The sequence below is a fragment of the Saccostrea cucullata genome, unplaced genomic scaffold (genome assembly GCF_032062105.1).
Source record: "Saccostrea cucullata isolate Sc308-1 unplaced genomic scaffold, CSIRO_AGI_Scuc_v1 ctg8233, whole genome shotgun sequence".
Classification (NCBI taxonomy): Eukaryota; Metazoa; Mollusca; class Bivalvia; order Ostreida; family Ostreidae; genus Saccostrea; species Saccostrea cuccullata.
In genome coordinates, this window is record NW_026927523.1 from 1 (window position 1) to 18,110 (window position 18,110).

Here is an 18,110-nt window from a genome sequence, read left to right on the forward strand (position 1 = left end):
ATTTTCTGATCATTGCAGGGAGCACACGGCGGATGTAACTGGTGGACAGGGTTTTCTCACTCCCCCATGGCACCTGATCCCACCTCTAATATTTTTGATGTCCGTGCTTGCTCTGCTTCCATTTTGAATTGTTTTATGGAATTTGATCTGGAATACTGTTCGTTATCTCCGTATGTTTCATTAGAATTAGTTATAATATTGATAGGGTTCACATCCATTTTTTTGTCAGTTTGCCAAAAACAAATCTCCTCCGGCAAGTCGAAGCATAACTTTGTCCCCTTGACCATAGCGGTTTAATATTGGAAAATTTGGATTTGAAAGCAAAGAGCAAATACTCTCTCAAAGTTTTGCAAAGTTTGAAGGTTTTAGACAATGATCCATATTTAGCTAACCTCACGAAGTAAGGGGAGCTAAGGAGGGTCAAGGCCATCTGGTACCGCCGGGAGGTTATGTGATATCCTTGGCGTCGATGTCGGCGTCCCAGGTTAAGTTTTTTGGTGCAGTCTGAAGTACTTATGTGCCCTTAATTCGTCAAAGATGCTTTCAGTGTGTTTTATTATACCAATTCTGGTTTCAGGTGCTGCAATGTCAAGTTAATGTTATTGGAGTAGGTGAAAGTTTTTGGTGCAGATTTGAGTATTTGGTGCAGGTCTCATTTCCAAGTAAATATAAGCCCTATGTTTATATCTTGCATGGATGATACATCTATGGATGCGCACTTCTAGGCTTCCTTTGGATGGTCAAGTTCACCTCTGTATACGAAACAATCTAATAAGGGGATTCTTAATTCCCATCCCCACCCAACCAACACTGGATCTCATATTTGGTGTTCCTATGGCTCTTTGTTTCACTCTATTCTCGATTTATATTATTGTTTACGTGGTTTACGAATATCACTTTTTCCTTATCTTCATCTTTGTTTTATAATTATTGACAAATGATCTTAAAACAATAAGAAACACTGGCAACATATTCAGTGCACTCCTAAAATTAATGTAAAAGGTAAGGGTGTCTCTTAATAGAGGAAGATCGTTCACCTCAAAGAAGATGTATCTCTGAGAAACTCAACCCTTCCCTTTAATCTTGAAGAGTTATCGTTCATAGAAAAGAAATCTACCCATAGAAAATTATATGTCTTTTAGCTCAACTGAGCTGAAAGATCAAGTATGCCTTCTCCCCGAAATCTGTGCTCTAGAATAGGACCCCCTCATCCCCTTCCTGTGGAAATCTCACATTAGAACCAATTTCTTGAATTTCCCCTGTTATATCAATGCTAAAATCCCTTCAACAAGGGTTAAAAGTTTATATGAGAGTAAACTGATTTTTAATGCTTTCGACCTTACATTTGTTTAACTTTCATCAGATAAAAATTCATGAAATCTTGAAATATAGAGTCCATAAATATAGAGTTATATAGAAATATAGAGTTTTAAATCAAAGAAATTGTAATATTGTTCACTGAAAAATCATAAAACCCCATCTTCTAATCCTAGTGGTTTCTGTTTGTTCACAAGTTTTTAACATGAAAAATTAATGTTTATCAGGGCTCCCTTTAAAGATTAAAATTTGCCTGAACTTTACCGGCCAAAAAATCTATCTTTTATTCAGGGATCGGTGCTTTTTACCAGGAAAATGCGAGAAAAGTTTTAGAATAAATTATATTATTGATAGGGTTTACGTCCATTTTTGTCAGTTTGCCAAAAACAAATCTGCTCTGGCAAGCCGAAGCATAACTTTGTCCCCTTGACCATAGCAGTGTAATATTGGAAATAGAAGATTTGAAAGCAGAGCGCAAATACTCTTTCAAAGTTTTGCAAAGTTTGAAGGTTATAGACAACTAGTGCTAATTGTAACGGGGACCGTTACAGATGTTCCCCAAACGCTCCCCATGTCCCTTATCGTGCCTTATTTCTCTAAGACCTTTTATAAATATGCTAAGTATCCCAAGATTTCATTTAAGAATATAAAAGTTACAATGATATCAACTATCAACGATATATTGTTTAACGTTTTGCATGCGCGCACACGTACATGTACATGCAGATGCAAGATGATAATGGCATGTTGATTAAGCAATTAACATATCTTTCTATCCCACGAATCAAAGAAAAAAATACATATATAAATTTACCATTTTTCAAGCATATGTCATATTTTTAATATATCGATTCACATTTTAATTCTCTACTTATTTTAACCTCGGGCTCAAAGTTGGTTTTATTCCGACGACAAGGAAGGGTTAAAGTCGACTAAGGATATCACGCCAATACCTAACCAATCAAAATGAACTTATTCAATAGTAGTTCCATACATGGAAAATGGATTTTCCTTTCTGTTCAGAATTTTTTTAATATTTCCTCTCAGGCCATTTTGACAACTCTGATACCTGTGCCTGGTAAATTTTATATACTTTGTAAATAAATATATAAAGGTTTTTTGACCGGAACTATTCATTTTTTCCAATGCATAGGGGGCTACTCTCTGGGTTTTACAAGAGATGTTTAAAAAGACATTCGTGTCAGCTAATGTGACCTATATTGTTTAACACCTTCTTCTTATTATTTTTTTCATGAATGCAAATATCTGATTATTTTACGAAGGAGCGTACATGTATATTGATTTTTAATATACCGAAAATCGCTATTTCTGGGGATTGCGTAATTCTAAAAAAAATTCAAATAAATTTCAAAGGTAAATCAAAGAAAGGATGCTTGGTATTAAAATATTATTTCAAATCAGTAGAATCGAATGCTATTAACGACATCTGAATAAATAGGCTATAAAAGGCTTATATGTCAACTTTGGTCATCTGCACTTAAATTTTAAACACCACAGGATTTGTAATTTTTTCTGTATAAATTAATAATTTCTATATACTTTGGAAACTCAAATAAAATATTTTAATACACTTTCCTCGAGCTCTTTTCTGCAGTTTTCCTGAAATTTTATGTGGGTCCGAGGTGTTATTTGAGTTTAACAGTGATTCTCTACGTTGCCATTAATTTGATTTGTTTATGTGTGGGGTGGGGGGTGGGGGTGGGGAGGGTGGTTATTTTTATTCTTAACCTATTTAACGTTGGAGTTGAATCTTGTATCTTATTCCAAGAACTTAAGATTGATTGTGACATTTGGATGAAAGGTCAAGGTCATTAAAAACCACCACCTCTTTAACTTCTAACCTGTCAACCGAAATAAACTCTGAAAGGTGTTTCTAGATACATGTACATGTACTTCATGTTTCTTTTTACCCTTGGGTCAAGGACAACGGTTAAGGTCGATTTCAAGTTCATAGGTCAAGGTGATTTTGGTAAATAGTTAATATCAACATTTTATTCAGGTTACCAGTGACCTTGACCTAAGTTTCAAGGTCAAGGGTAAAAAGATCTGCATGCTTCAGTATGTTACATGTCTTGACATTTAGAAGTTCTTAATTCTGCATGAACATCAAACACTCAAGTATACTGTCTTTTAATACATTGTGTGCGGTCGCATGTGCATGCACGTCCATGTATTTACTTTTGATAGTAGTATAATGTAGGCAATCATTATATCTATTCATATTTGAAATTTCACCCTGTATTATTGAGAACCAAGAAAGTTGTAGGGATTTAAAGTTTTAGCCAATCAGATTGCAGCACACGTGCATGTGCGTACGTTCATGATTATTCTTATATATCATGCTGTAGATCTTCATAATGTAAGACTATGTTCAAAATTTCAAAGGATTTTGTCAGAAAACAAAATAGATATTTAGACTTTAAGTTTCAGCCAATCGCAGCGAAGGGCACCTGCATGCGCGTGAGATCTTGCTATTTTGACCATGTCATCATGTCTATACTACTATTATATCCTTATATTATGAGTTTCAAAGCATTTCATCCAATATTTAAAAAGTTACGACTAAATCTATTATATTGGTCATTTCACGTGTTACACGTGCGCACACCTGCACGCACGTGCGCGCAAAATGACCTTCGTTCCGCACATCTACATAACATACCTAGTGACCCTAAAAAGGTTTCACCTAGATCGGATGAGTAGTTTACGAGAACACTCGCGGACAAAAAAGTACCGGAGAACAAAGAAAAAATTCAGAAAAAGTAAAAACAACTAGTGCTAATTGTAACGGGGACCGTTACAGATGTTCCCCAAACGCTCCCCAACTCCCTTTTTGTGCCATATCCCTATAAGCTTTATTAAATTAGGCAAACTCTGTGCATTTTTGACTTTAACAACGTTTTCCCAGAAGTATACCAAATATCTTTAAATTTCAGCTTTGCACGCGTGCACATGTAAATTCATGTGCGTAATGACCATATCAACTTGTCTACACTATCTATATGTTTTAATATACTAAGTATTATAGCATTTAATTCAAAAGTTTAAAAAATACGCTAATTCAAGTGTATTTTTAAATTTACTCATTTCACGTGCACGCACGTGCATGCATGTGTATGATGACCATACTTTTTTGTAAGGATCTATTATGTCTATCTATGTTCTAAATCCCATCCTGTTTGGTTGATAACCAAAGGAGTTATAGCCATTTAAAGTTTCAGCCAATCAGATTGCAGCACATGTGCATGCGCATGCTTTTATGATAATTCCTATATATCATGCTGTAGATCTTCATAGTGTATGACTATGTTCAAAATTTCAAAGGATTTTGTCAAAAAACAAGAAAGATATTAAGACTTTAGTTTCAGCCAATCAGAGCAAAGCGCACGTGCATGCACGCGAGATCTTGCTATTTTGACTATGTCAGCATGTCTATACAACTAAAATATCTTCTTATTATAAGTTTCAAAGCATTTCATCAAAAAATAGAAAAGTTACGGCTATATCTATTATATTGGTCATATCACGTGTTGCACGTGCACGCTCTTGCAAGCACGTGCGCGCAAAATGACCTTGATTCCGCAAATCTACATAACATGTCTACTGACCCTAAAAAGGTTTTACCTACATCGGATGAACAGTTTACAAGATCACTCCCGGACAAAAAAGTACCCAGGAAGAAGAAGAAAAATAACTAGATACGTTCTTGTTGCTGGAGCAACAAGCAGGTCTTCCGACCGACTTTTCGTTAGAGTTCTATGCTGTTTCATTCCAGAAAATAGATTTCAGAGTGCATTTTTCGGTTTACGATTATTCATAGCAGTCTCTCTACATTACATCATGATTACTACAGGTATATCTCAAAATATATCTAAAAATAGCTTATAAAAATCGGAAAAATATTCCATACATGTTGAATAAGAGAGAAAAGTCATTTGCAACTGAAAAAAGAGAGAAACAAAGAAAAAATTTTTGAACGCCTCCGACGGGATTCGAACCCCCGACAGTAGGACAAAGTTTGGTTTGGTCATATCTTTTCAATATATGCACGCATCAACATACTGAACATATATTTAGAGTTCTAAAACGACACTCTATAAACCCTGAAAAGACTAAAGAAAAATATTGAAAAACAAAAAAGTTGAAAAATTGCACTTTTTGAATTCACTTCCGTTTGCGACCGGAAGTGCCGACGACGAAAAATAAATGTCGTTGCCCATAATGGAGTTCGATGTTCTATCACCTCAGTGAGTTTCACTTTCATATATTTAGCCGTTCTCGAGAAAACTGCTGGACAAAATGCCTTTTTAAAAAAACAAAAATCTCCAAAAATCGCGAATGAAAGTGAATTTCGAAAAAATGAAAAACACGTCTGGAGATATTCTCATGATGCATCATCCCTGTAAAAATCTTTCAAATCCGTCCACGCACATCTGAGATATCGCCCTAACTATGAAAAAAAGAATAATAATAATAATAATAATAATAATAATAATAAAAAACAGACGAATAACAATAAGGTCTTCCGAAGGAAGTCGGAAGACCTTAATTACAAATTGTCGCCTAGGTTCAGGTCAAAATATGGCGGACGCAAAATAATTCCTGAATTTTCCTCTTTAACTCGAGCATTCCTGTATTGGACAGGTCTGATGTTTGATATGAGATTATAAACCCTGTGTAAACTTTCTTAGTTTAGCGGAATCATGAATATTTTCGGCGTGATGAATGAATTGTTTATAGTAGCGATGAGGCCACCGCGCAGCTGCGAGCGGATCCAAGGATTTATGAATGAATTAAAAAAGATGGAAATAGAGTTTGATTTCTTTTATTTTATTTAATGACATTATTCATATGCAAGTAATAGATATACAAGAAAATGCGAGATGCTAATAAATGCAGCTGACAATCTTTATTTTCTCAAGATAATTTTTTTTTAATGAAATAATTATAAATTCTACAGACAAAACAAAGGAAGAATGAATGATAGCAAATTATCAGATGACATAAGGGGAACTGAATTTTTTTTATGAATGAAACTTTAAAAACGTTACTTGTAAGTTGTATATGTTATATCTGCGAATTCTACCTAGCTGTGCGCTTCCGAGGGGGGGGGGGGGGGGCTGTCTTGAATATAGACTTGTAAATTACCATTATTTTGTAGATAGAATTAAGCCTTATCATTTTCTTAACTTTTAGAAGAGTGCCTTGTTATATAAATGTCATGGTCATTTTATGTAGAATGTAAAACATGAAAGCGGAATTAGCATCCATTTCAATAAGTGAGAAAGGTGGGGGCTAGGTTTCTTAGTAACAGTTTTCAAAATAAAAAAAAAATGGGGGCGGGATATAAGATGCACACACACCATATATGTTTCATACATTTTATTTGCTAAAAACTCGACTCTGCGGAACCAGAGAAGGTTTTCTAAAGGTCCATTCCCCATCACGGGGAAGACCTTATCTGCTCAAAGGCACCATGTGTATTACCCGCGCAGCCTATTTATGAGAAAATGAAATGAATATTTTTTAGTGTTTAAGAAAACGTTGAACCTACGCTTGCAAAAGTTCTAAGAGATTCAAAGATATTTAATTTCTTCTTTATCAAATCAAGAAACTGGTAATACGTTAAATCAGCAAATAGGGGCCTTTACTTATGCCATGAATATCACAGAAAAAGATAGAAAGAAAGACAAAGAAATTTAAAAAATCGACTTTTAATCCCCTTTTTCGCGACGACCGGAAGAATTGACGACGGACAAAATGTTGTTCGACACATCTTCAAGTCATGATCTATGATATCCGACACAGTAAACTTTCATATCTTAAGCTGTTCGGGAGAAATGGACCGGACAAAGGTCATTTCCAGAAGTTGGTCAATACGAAAATAGTAAGAATACTAGATGCGTTCTTGTTGCTGGTGCAACAAGCAGGTCTTCCGACCGACTTCTCTTTTGCAATCTTGTCTGCGTCATCCCATGAAATAGATTTCATAATGCATTTTTTCGTTTACGTTCATTTACAGCAGTTTCTCAAAACAGATCGCGATTGTTCCAGGTATTTCATAAAAGATCTCCAAATATAGCTTTTAAAAATCGGCAAAATCTTCCACACATATTATAAAAGAGTGAAAAGTAATTTGCAACTGAAAAAAGACAAAAACAAAGAAAAAATTTGGGGAACGCCCCGAGCGGGATTCGAACCCCCGACAGTAAGACAAAGTTTGGTTTGGTCATATCTTTGCAATAAACGCATGCATGAAAAAAATGAAAACATATATAGATATCTTTGAAGACGTTCTATAAACCCTGTAAATTCGAAAAAAAAATATTGAAAAATAAAAAAGTTGAAAAATTAGACTTTTTGAATTTACTTCCGTTTGCGACCGGAAGTAGGAACGACAAAAAATGAAGGACGTTCGGCACATCTACATGTGATGGTCTTTCAGGTCCATGAGTTTCAATTTCATATCTTCGGCCGTTTTCGAGAAAAGTTGTGTACAAAAATCCATTTAAAAAATACAAATTTCCCCAAAAATCGCGAACGGAAGAAAGTTTTGAAAAAATGAAAAACACGTCTGGAGATATTAACCTGGTGCATCTTTCCTGTAAAAATCTTTGAAATCCGTACAGTCACAGCTGAGATATCGCCATAGAAATGAAAAAAAGAATAATAATAATAATAATAGGAAACCGACGGAAAACAATAAGGTCTTCCGAAGGAAGTCGGAAGACCTTAATAATAATAATAAGAAACAGAGTAAAAACAATATGTTCCCCAACTTCGTTTGGGGAACATAATATGTTCCCAAACTTCGTTTGGGGAACATAATTACCCATTATAAGCTTACTCATGTGATATCTTTGGCGTCGATGTCGGCGTCCCAGGTTAAGTTTTTTGGTGCAGTTTACGTACTTCTATGCACTACATTCACCAAGATGCTTTCAGTGTGTTTCATTGTATCATGCTTTCAGTGTGTTTCATTGTATCATTTATGGTTCCAGATGCTGCAATTACAGCAAAGGAATGGCCAGGTTTATGTTTTTGGAGTAGGTTAAAGTTTTTAGTGCAAATTAAAGTGTTTGGTGCTGGTCTCATTTCGAAGTAACTATAAGCTCTATGTTGACCTTGCATGGATGATGCATCTATGGAAATGATCCTTAAACAATAACAAACACTTAATAAATATTTCGATATTCACCTAAAATCAATGAAAAAGGTAAGGGTGTCCCTTTTTTGGATGAAAATAGCATAAACAGCTGTATCCTTAGTTACTCAATCCTTCATATCTTGAAGAGTTATCGCTCATAGGAAAAAAAAATCTATCCATATCAAAAATCCAAATGTCTTCAAGCTCAACTGAGTCGAAAGATCAAGTGAAATATTTGTGACTGAGAAAAGGTAGGCTCTTTTCCTCCGAGTGGAAATCTCATATTATTTTCTCTCTGTAATTCTTTCTACTACAGGATTTCCCCTGTTATATCAATGTTAAAATCACGTCAACAAATTTATGGCTTAAAGTTTATATGAAAGTAAACTGATTTCTAGTGCTTTCAACTTGTAATTTTTCAACTTTCATTAAATTCTAATATTGTTCACTCAGAAAATTATTTTGTCAAAAACACCATTCTCACTGTATAAGCAAGTACACGGAAGCTGATGTTATGAAGATGCTTGGGCTTCTGATGAGCAAAATCGATGTATTTTTAGAAGTTAAAGTCTTTCAGCAATCTTGTAGAATTCCCTTGGGTAGGGTACTGAGTAATGCTTTTGTACTAAAAAGACCAATAATTAACATAAACTGTTCTAATGTTAATTTTGTTTTTTGAAATTTTACACCGGAAGTCTGTCAAGTGTATCCATGCGATGAGGTGAGTGGTCTTGTAGTGGGCCACTCATCCTGTATACTCTATGTACTTTACCTGCTTTTGATGAAGAGACCGGAGGCTGTCCATCAATAGACGCAGATAAGAAACTGACTCAGCTGATGTTCTCATCCATACGAGTACTTATACTCACCGCACCGGGAGATCTGCACATGAACCTCTTAATCTATTAAAATATGTGAAGTGCAATTTATCACCTTAAGTTTTATTTATGGGAAAGATATTGAATTATTTAGCATGGACGACATGGAGACTCTCGCAAGGGAGAAGAACGACGAGTATGCCTCTATAATATACCCCAACACAGTCATAAAAGGTGTGGGTATTGTTACGGGATTTTCAGGAAATATAATGGTGTTTTCACTCTACACTTTCTGGATTCAGAACAACGAAGATTCCCGTTACTTCATTCCATTTCTAGCAGTGGTGGATGCGCTTGGGAGCTTGACGCAAGGAACTTTTTATCTCTTAGCTGACGAGTATGCATTCATTTTTCCAAATGATATAGTATGCCGATCTCTGTATTTTGTATTCACAACTTTGTCTGGAATATCTGCCCATTGCCTTTTAGTAATAGCTTTGCAACGTTATTTTTTGATATGTGAACCATTTGGTTGGCAATTCTCACGCACTACCAAGCGCCTAACTATAGTGTTTATTACACTAGTGTCCTTTGTTTGTGCTTTTCCATTAATCTTCTACAGTGGAGTGAAAGAAGAAGAATTGTCTTTTAGAGGACAGAACTTTACAGGTTTCGTATGTAGAATGGTCATGGAAGTTTCATCTTCTACAACCATATACGTCGGTTTTCTATTTCTTCTAACTCTAGGCAACGTCATTGCTACAGCAATTCTTTATGTACCAGTTTGCAAGACCGTGTATCGGGCGATTAAGTCAATGAAAAAAAGAACACAGACACGAAACGGTTCCATTAACATGGGGCAGCAGTCTGAGTCCATTCAGGAAACTATGCTTCACAATGCCGATCACGTTTCTAAAGCCAATGATTTGAGCAAAAACAAAACGCCTACGAGCACCAATGGCAATAGCGCCTCGACCCGAATCAGCCTTATGTTCCTCATTGTGATAGCAGTGTATATTATTTCTTATATACCAGGTTTTATAGTAGTTTTGATCAATCACACCCATAAAAACTTTGATCCACTACAACTTTCAGATGCTAGACTGAATACTTGGAGATTCTTTAACACCATCTTCTTCTTTAACCATGTCTGTAACCCATTTATTTACTGGTACTATGACAAAAAATTCAGAAGGGCTTTGGCTAATCTTTGTGGCAAAAAGAACTAGAATATTAACTTGTTTAATAGACAAGGACACCACCGGATCAGTTTAAAAATTATACAGTTTTTACTTACATTGAGGGAGAGGCCTGTTCTTGCAGAATTCCTATGCTACAGGATAATATAAAATTATTACCGTTGCCTCATTTATTGTAATATTTGACTGTCAACACCAGCTACAATAAACTTCATGGTAGAACTTCTCTGTCAATATTTATGCTAATAGTAATTTTGTATATATATTATTATATCCCCTGCTTCAAAGCGCGATGGTTTACAGTGATCGGGATGTCCGTGCGTCCCTTAAGCTTTGGGGTACCTACTCTTATCCCCACTCCACTTATACAACTGAACGAAAGTTAATGAGACTTTCAAAGATTCTTTGATACATAATGCAATTGTGACCTCCTATTTTACCTTTTTAACGAAAACATATTACGGGTTTCCCATTGCAAAACATTGATGCTTCCATTCTTTCTATAATATTGTAGGGTACTCATTTCTTATCTGCAACTCCTCCTATACATGTACCACTTAATAAAATTTTATGATACTTTCTGATATCTTTATTATCTTTATTATTATTATTATTGATGACCAATATTCAACAAATGCGATTTTAAAGTGTTAAGCAAAGTTTTTAAAGAGTCTTTTACAGTTCCTTAAACAGATCAATGATGAATCATTGAAAGAAACATGCATTTTACGAATCAATTTATGGAGATAACTAACAGTATGCAATATCAAAGTCCATAAAACAATACAAAACAGGAGCAGAGTAAACACGGACCTCCGAAACATCAGAGGTGGGATCATGTGCCATGGAGGAGTGAGCATCCCCTGCCGAACAGTCACACCCGCCGTGCGCTCCTTGTCATGATCGGGAAATAACGGAAAAATCAGTGGACTAACAATAATTATGAAAGACGTCAGCATTTGTTTTGATGATAAATTGTATTTGTTGACAAGGTTATTGTATACATATCGACCATAGAATTTACGAAATGATGACTTTAAACGAGACTGTTGATATTCTTGTTTCATCAACTTGCTTGTTAATAATTTACTTCGTTTTAGAAATTGTTCATAAGTAGAGCATTCTCTTGCTTATCGAATCAACTGAGATATATACACTACGTATGCAGGTGATGAAGGTATATTGCTGCATAAGTGAGGGAAGTTGACGATAGAAAAGTAAGTCATTACGTTTATCATATAGCTTGGTTGTTAGATTACAATTAACATCTTTTTCATGAAACAGATGTGTCAGACTCTGTGGTATCTTTTTTCTCAAGCTCACCACGATATATCGTATCGACGTAGGAATGGAAATGACCACTGTTAATTGACAATACGTCGTCGATATATCTAAATGAATGTCGAGTTGAAGGCTACAGCAAGTATATTCTTCTTTTCACGCATTAGATTTGCACAAATTCTGCTTCATATGAATATAACAGTAGGTCTGCTAATAACGGAGAGCAATTGGTACCCACGGGGAATTCAAATAGATTGCTGGAATACCTGGTCTCCAAAAACACATAGATATTCTCAATCAGAAACTCAAGCATCTCTTTGATGTCAACTTCAGAGTACTGAGAAGTCTAAAAAAATATATAGAATTATGTTTAGCTACATGTATTTTAATATAATATTCCATAATAATTTAATTTCACTTGAATCAAGCAATTTCATTGGCTGAATCATTCAGAGGAACATATGATATTTTGGATAACATAACTTGCCTACGTCACAATGAGTTACGTCAAAAATGTATTACTCCGCTTGACGTTACTTTTAAAAAAATGCTCAATTTGAAGTCTTTTTCCGGAGGAAATATTGTCTCATTGTCTACACTGGAATTGAATTATGAGGAATGAAGCTAATTTCAACTTATGTTATCCGATATAACAAAACTTGGGGCAGTTTGTAAACACTTTTTTATAAACCGCTTCGCGGTTTATAAAGCGTAAACTGCCCCAAGTTATGTTATATTGGATAACATAAGTTGAAATAAGCTTCATTCCTTAAATATTCCATATTGCAAAGGGATGGTTGTAGCTGTATTGTGCCAAAAGAGGCGATTTTAGGACACATACTGAACATAATTTTGTCGTATCTTTACCTACCTCTAGCAATGAATTAAAGGAAATTAAGCACATGACGTTACGTATCAATCATATATATACATGTATTTTTAAAAACCCTTTCCCAGTAATGAACAAGGTTGTGGGATTATTAGGAATGGTGAATTTCTTTTTAATAAGAAAAATAAGTAATTTCAGGTATCTGTGACACATGCAATTACCGAGATATCCAGCGGACAGATGACAAAATTGTTTGTCCAAAGACATTTCAAAAACATGTCATGATGAACAAATTTCTATTTTTTTTATTATATAACACGGCAGATAATATTGATTTAGTAACAAAACTTTTCAAAGGATGATTCGAATTCAGAAAGTTTCCTTTAAAAAAATTTAAAGACATTAAAGTAGGTGAGTATAATGTACACTTTCTCCTGAAAACGTCATTTTGTGCAAATTGGATACTTGACGGGATTTCCTGCTAAGAAAGTGCATAATTAAATAATTTGGAATCATTATATATATTTCATATAAAACTCGTACATGTAACACGCTATCTTTTGAAGCTTAGATTATTTATCATTATGATTTTGAATCAAGTTTTTATTTAAGAGGAGAATCAGGATAAAATAAATGGAATTTTTTATGGTATCTTGTTTATATACAGTAGTTTTTCCAATTTGAACGGAAGTGTTTTTTTTTTTTTATTTTGCTCACTTTATAAACAGCTATTTCCCTCCCTGAACCTTTCCGAAATGATACTTCTTAACTTTAATATGAGCCAATAATTTGTTTATTATAACCTCTGTGAATTTAACGATATTAATTATTTGAAATTCTTTTTAACCGAACTTTTTAACAGAACACACATTTAGTTTATTATACCAATTTGGCATTGAAGCCAGTGCAAGATAGACTGCGAGAGGCTAAAGATATAAGAACATTTTATGTAATAAGTGTAGAAATAGGAAGTATGTACTAAACTAATGAGAAAGCTCTCTGAATAAGTTTCGAAAAAAAAAAAAATTCAAATATTCATTTGCGGAAAGCCTTAGGAGGCATAAGAGAATTGAAGTTTTTCATTGCAATATACATGTGAAGAAAAAATCTTATAAAGCTTTTCTTTACGAGCAAATAAACCATGATAAGTGTTGTACATGTATCTTCTGTATTCTCAGAAACATATTATTGTTGAAATCATGGATCATGGCCGGGCCACAAAGTGCAATATCGGAACAAAATTGCAGCGTGGGTGAATTTTTTGTCCAATCAAAAAAAAAAAAATTAATCATTTGATGAATTAAAAAAAATCCAGACAAAAAAAATGTGAATGGGTTTCTGTGAAAGACATCATTTGACAACAACGGTAAAAAAGTTAAAATTCTAAAGCCTTGAAGTATCAAAAGGGTACACACATTTATATATAAAAAGATGGACTTGCTACTATTGAATTATGTGAAGAGTTCGATCGAGGAAGAAAGTGTAAAATACGGGAGGCCGGGACAAGAACTTTCTTTAGAAAAATTTTTACGCTAAAATCAAATATATTTTCGCTGAAAATCACTGTTCATTACTTTTTTGCATTGTTTTCAGCCACAAATTTAGTCCTTAAGATCCTTAGGTTGAAAATGAAAATTGCGAAACCGTATTGCACATCTAAATGATATCACCATCCTCCACAAATGATTTAGCTACCACATAAAATGTAAAAGGGGTGCTATGAACAAGTGATTTTTAATCAGAAATAAACTTTCCGATCTCCAATTGATCCCTGGGGTTGAAATGAAATTCCGAAAATTTATTGCATATCTACAGCAGACCCCCCCACCCTTTCAAAAAAAAAAAATCAGATGGTTACTGCATAAAATATAAGAGGACTTTGAGAAACCAGGATTGTTTTGTAGAATAAAAGTTCTTTTTCGACCAATGTGTACAGGTTGAAAATGAAAGTTTCATTTATTGTTCATCTACAGGACACCATCAAGCAAAGTCCAAAAATGATTTGGTTACTATGAAAACTGAAGAGAAGTTTTTGGAATCAGGTTTTTGTAGAAAAAACCTTCGAACCTCGTTTGGCTCCCACGGTAAAATTGAAAATTCCAAACTTTATTGCACATCGACATGTTCCTATTTTGTATAATTGTATTATGGACTTCGATATCGAATACTGTTCGTTATCTCCATATCCTTCATCTTATCAAAGACCTATATATAATTAACAAATGCTAAGTATTTAAGTTTAATGTTTTATTCGAGTTGGCAGGTATTGTCCACAGTGGTCTACACAACAGTGGGGCAGCCGGCAAACTGGCATACCCCCAACATCAACATAAGTTGTGCCCTCCCTGACGGGAAAAGTAGCACGCTGGGTTGACCTCATTCGTGCTACGGACACATTTCAACACAAATTATGTTTTAATTATATTATTTTGCTTTAGATTTACATTGTATAAGATATAATTTTCAAAGTCAACATCACATATATCGACATCAACCATCACATATATCAACATCAACCACAAAAAGTCAACAAAATCAACAGTTCAATGGTTAAATTGAAGGTGACGATTTCGCCAATACGACCACTGAGAAGTATAGTCTACTGTCTTTCCCCGAACTCCTCGAATGGATAATACGTTATATCGCGACTACCAATGAGTACCTCGCAGTTATCTAACTTACTACCGCTCTTTTGCGGGGGAGTCGAGAAAAGTCTATATTTCTGGGGGCAAATGACATTGTTTACAGTAGTGACAATCGAATGATTCGAACAATTTAATGCAGAAATCACGATGTTTTGCCAGATATTGAACTCCAAATAGTAGATTGTCAAATAAGGAAAGTTTGGAATATTTTATCTGCTTAAAAATGTGACGATTTTCAATGAAAATTTAACGAAAAGAGTCCGCTTAATTAAAAATATCGTTAAAAATGTGACAATTTAGGGTTGGCTCCTCTCAAAAATATATTAGGCTGGTTCAGCGATTGTTTAGCGAGGTATTCCACCAGGATTTTTTACTTATCTGTCCTTATAAATGCTACAATGATCGATCTTGCATTGTATTGAAAAGCACATTGCCCCCACCCAACAGATGATTCCTACCTCCTTCGCGAAAGAGTTCCGCTAAGTTAAGTAATCGCGATATCAAGTATTCGCCAAGTTGACCCTTGTCACGCATGGTGTTCGGCCAAAGATCATTCCAAAGGTCACAGAATACGGAAATAGCAGGCAATTCTGATTAGCATCGTTAGTCTCCTTCAACGAAATCTCTAATATCTGAAAAGACAAAAACAAAAACCCACAGCAGAAAAAAGATTCTCAATAACATTTGCACAACTTTAATAAATTTGGTATAGCTAAACCATGTAAAACAATGAAAACTTAATTTAAACAAACAAAGGAGAAAGGGTCTATACTTAACACCTAGCTCAAGGGTTGAGGTGGGAGGGTATTTCATAATGCAAAAAATTAATTCGGATACTTTCATCACCCACCTTTTACTTTCATTGATGCATAGAAAAGGGGAGATAACCAGTAAACCTAGTGACTAAGTACCGACACTGTATGGATGGATAAATAAATTCCGGCTTATCACATTTATTATTTTTTTCACAAAAAGGTGAATGATGACATATAATAAAATGATAGAGCTTTGATAACGACGCATATTGTGAGATGAACTCAAATATGCGGTAATATTAGAGTCAAAATAAAATGTGACAGACGGGTGGACAGAGGTACCACCACATACCTAAACTACCTAAATACCAAAATGAAAGGAAAAAAAGAAAGTTTTTTCAACTCAATCCATCTTCGCACAAAACAGGAGAAGGGGGCTTCATAATTTTTTAATCTTTTTTAAAATCGGAATGAAACAATCTTGAGGGGGTTTTCACATACTATTTTTTTTACATAGACATTTCATTTTTTGTTTGCTTTTTGATATTTTCCCTCTACACATCATTATTAATAATAAATATCTCGATATTATGTGCATTTTTTTTTTAATCTTGAATGAGGTGCCAGTTGACTATACACCTGTCTTTTAACTTCATTAGAAGATCCTTATATTGATATGTAATTTTTCCTTTGATGCACCCCTCAATATTTTATGAATCATAAGTGATTATTGGTAAATATACGTTAAAAATATCAATAAAGCTAAACTAAAATCGTAAATAAAAAAAATTCGGCACTACTATCTACGATATCAGCATCGGAATATACTTTTCGCATTCTTTACTTCTGACTGCGTTATTTCCATGGGTATCAGCATGGAGTATCGACCCGTCACAGGCACATGATGTTACTTATTTTTCATTAAATAAAAATACCCCTACCTAATAATAAACTCTTTAGGTAGGGGTATTTTTTTTATTAAAAGAAAAATAAGTAACGTCAAGTGCCTGTGCGACCCGTGTATGGGCTGATTACCCTGCATTACTTTTTGCTTATATTTTATTGCAGTTACGTGAATATACTGCTCTGACTGATGAAACTGTCTCTTTGGTATATAACTCTACTGCATAAGAAGAAGGACATCGTTATATTTTGTAGCTACCGAGTGCTTTATAACATATACACCGGTGACGATTTATAACCGTGTGACTAAATCAGCGGCTCGATATATATGGACCTTCAGATATAATGAGAGATCAATCTAATATGGCGGACAAATTCACATTTAGATAAAACCATTTGTTACTCAAAAACATTATAAAGCTTGAGTGAAAGTATTATTTGAGAATAGCAAATGTCCCATGTGTAATTAAAACAATTTCATGAAAATTAAACGTGTATCTTAGCGTAATACCAGTAAATGTATTTTTCATCATGATTTTTAGATAAATGGACTGATTATTAAAGGATATTTATGAGTAAAAATTTGCTATTTTGACTTTCGTCTTTACCTTTTTACGATAAAGAACAGCTCAGGTAAAAGTAACTGTCTGAAAAGAATGAAGATATCGATTATTTTTTGTAATTTACCAATAAAGGACTGATGATGCCCAGAAGCGTATTTATCTTCGGGGAAACTTAATAAATATTAGTTGATTTGAAATAATCTTGTGGTATTGATCATAATGTAGGCCTGAAAGAATTATTTTAAAAGCGAAAACAATAAGAATACAGTAGGGACACCTTATTGCAAATAAATATACATGGAGGAAAGAAGTTGACTCTCTTAAATTTAGATTGAAATATGTATAATTAACAAACTAACCCATAAAATTAGGAAATTCTTTTTAAACAACATGATCAGGTTCATACGTAATGTGAAACATTTTTATTGCTTTGTCAAAACCATCATAATCAGATGGTGACAAGAGTACAAAGCTTCGTAGGGTATAGCTTTAAGAACTCCACTTGAATGAATAATTTATTAAATATTTTTATTGAGTAATTATGGTAAGTTTTCAGAGGATCACTGCAGTTAACAGCAGATGAAAATTGCAACAAAATATATTTTGATAAACGTACAAATTCTTTTGAGAAT

The 18,110-nt window shown here is 34.2% G+C and overlaps 1 protein-coding gene across 1 annotated transcript; it reads left to right on the forward strand.

The window, feature by feature from the left end:
• The first annotated feature begins 9,467 nt into the window (after nt 1–9,467).
• LOC134274701 (uncharacterized) lies at nt 9,468–10,532 on the forward strand. Its single transcript, XM_062756951.1, has 2 exons — nt 9,468–9,700; nt 9,926–10,532. The coding sequence occupies exons 1-2, from the start codon at nt 9,468–9,470 to the stop codon at nt 10,530–10,532; spliced, it is 840 nt and encodes a 279-aa protein (XP_062612935.1).
• Nucleotides 10,533–18,110: the final 7,578 nt, after the last annotated feature.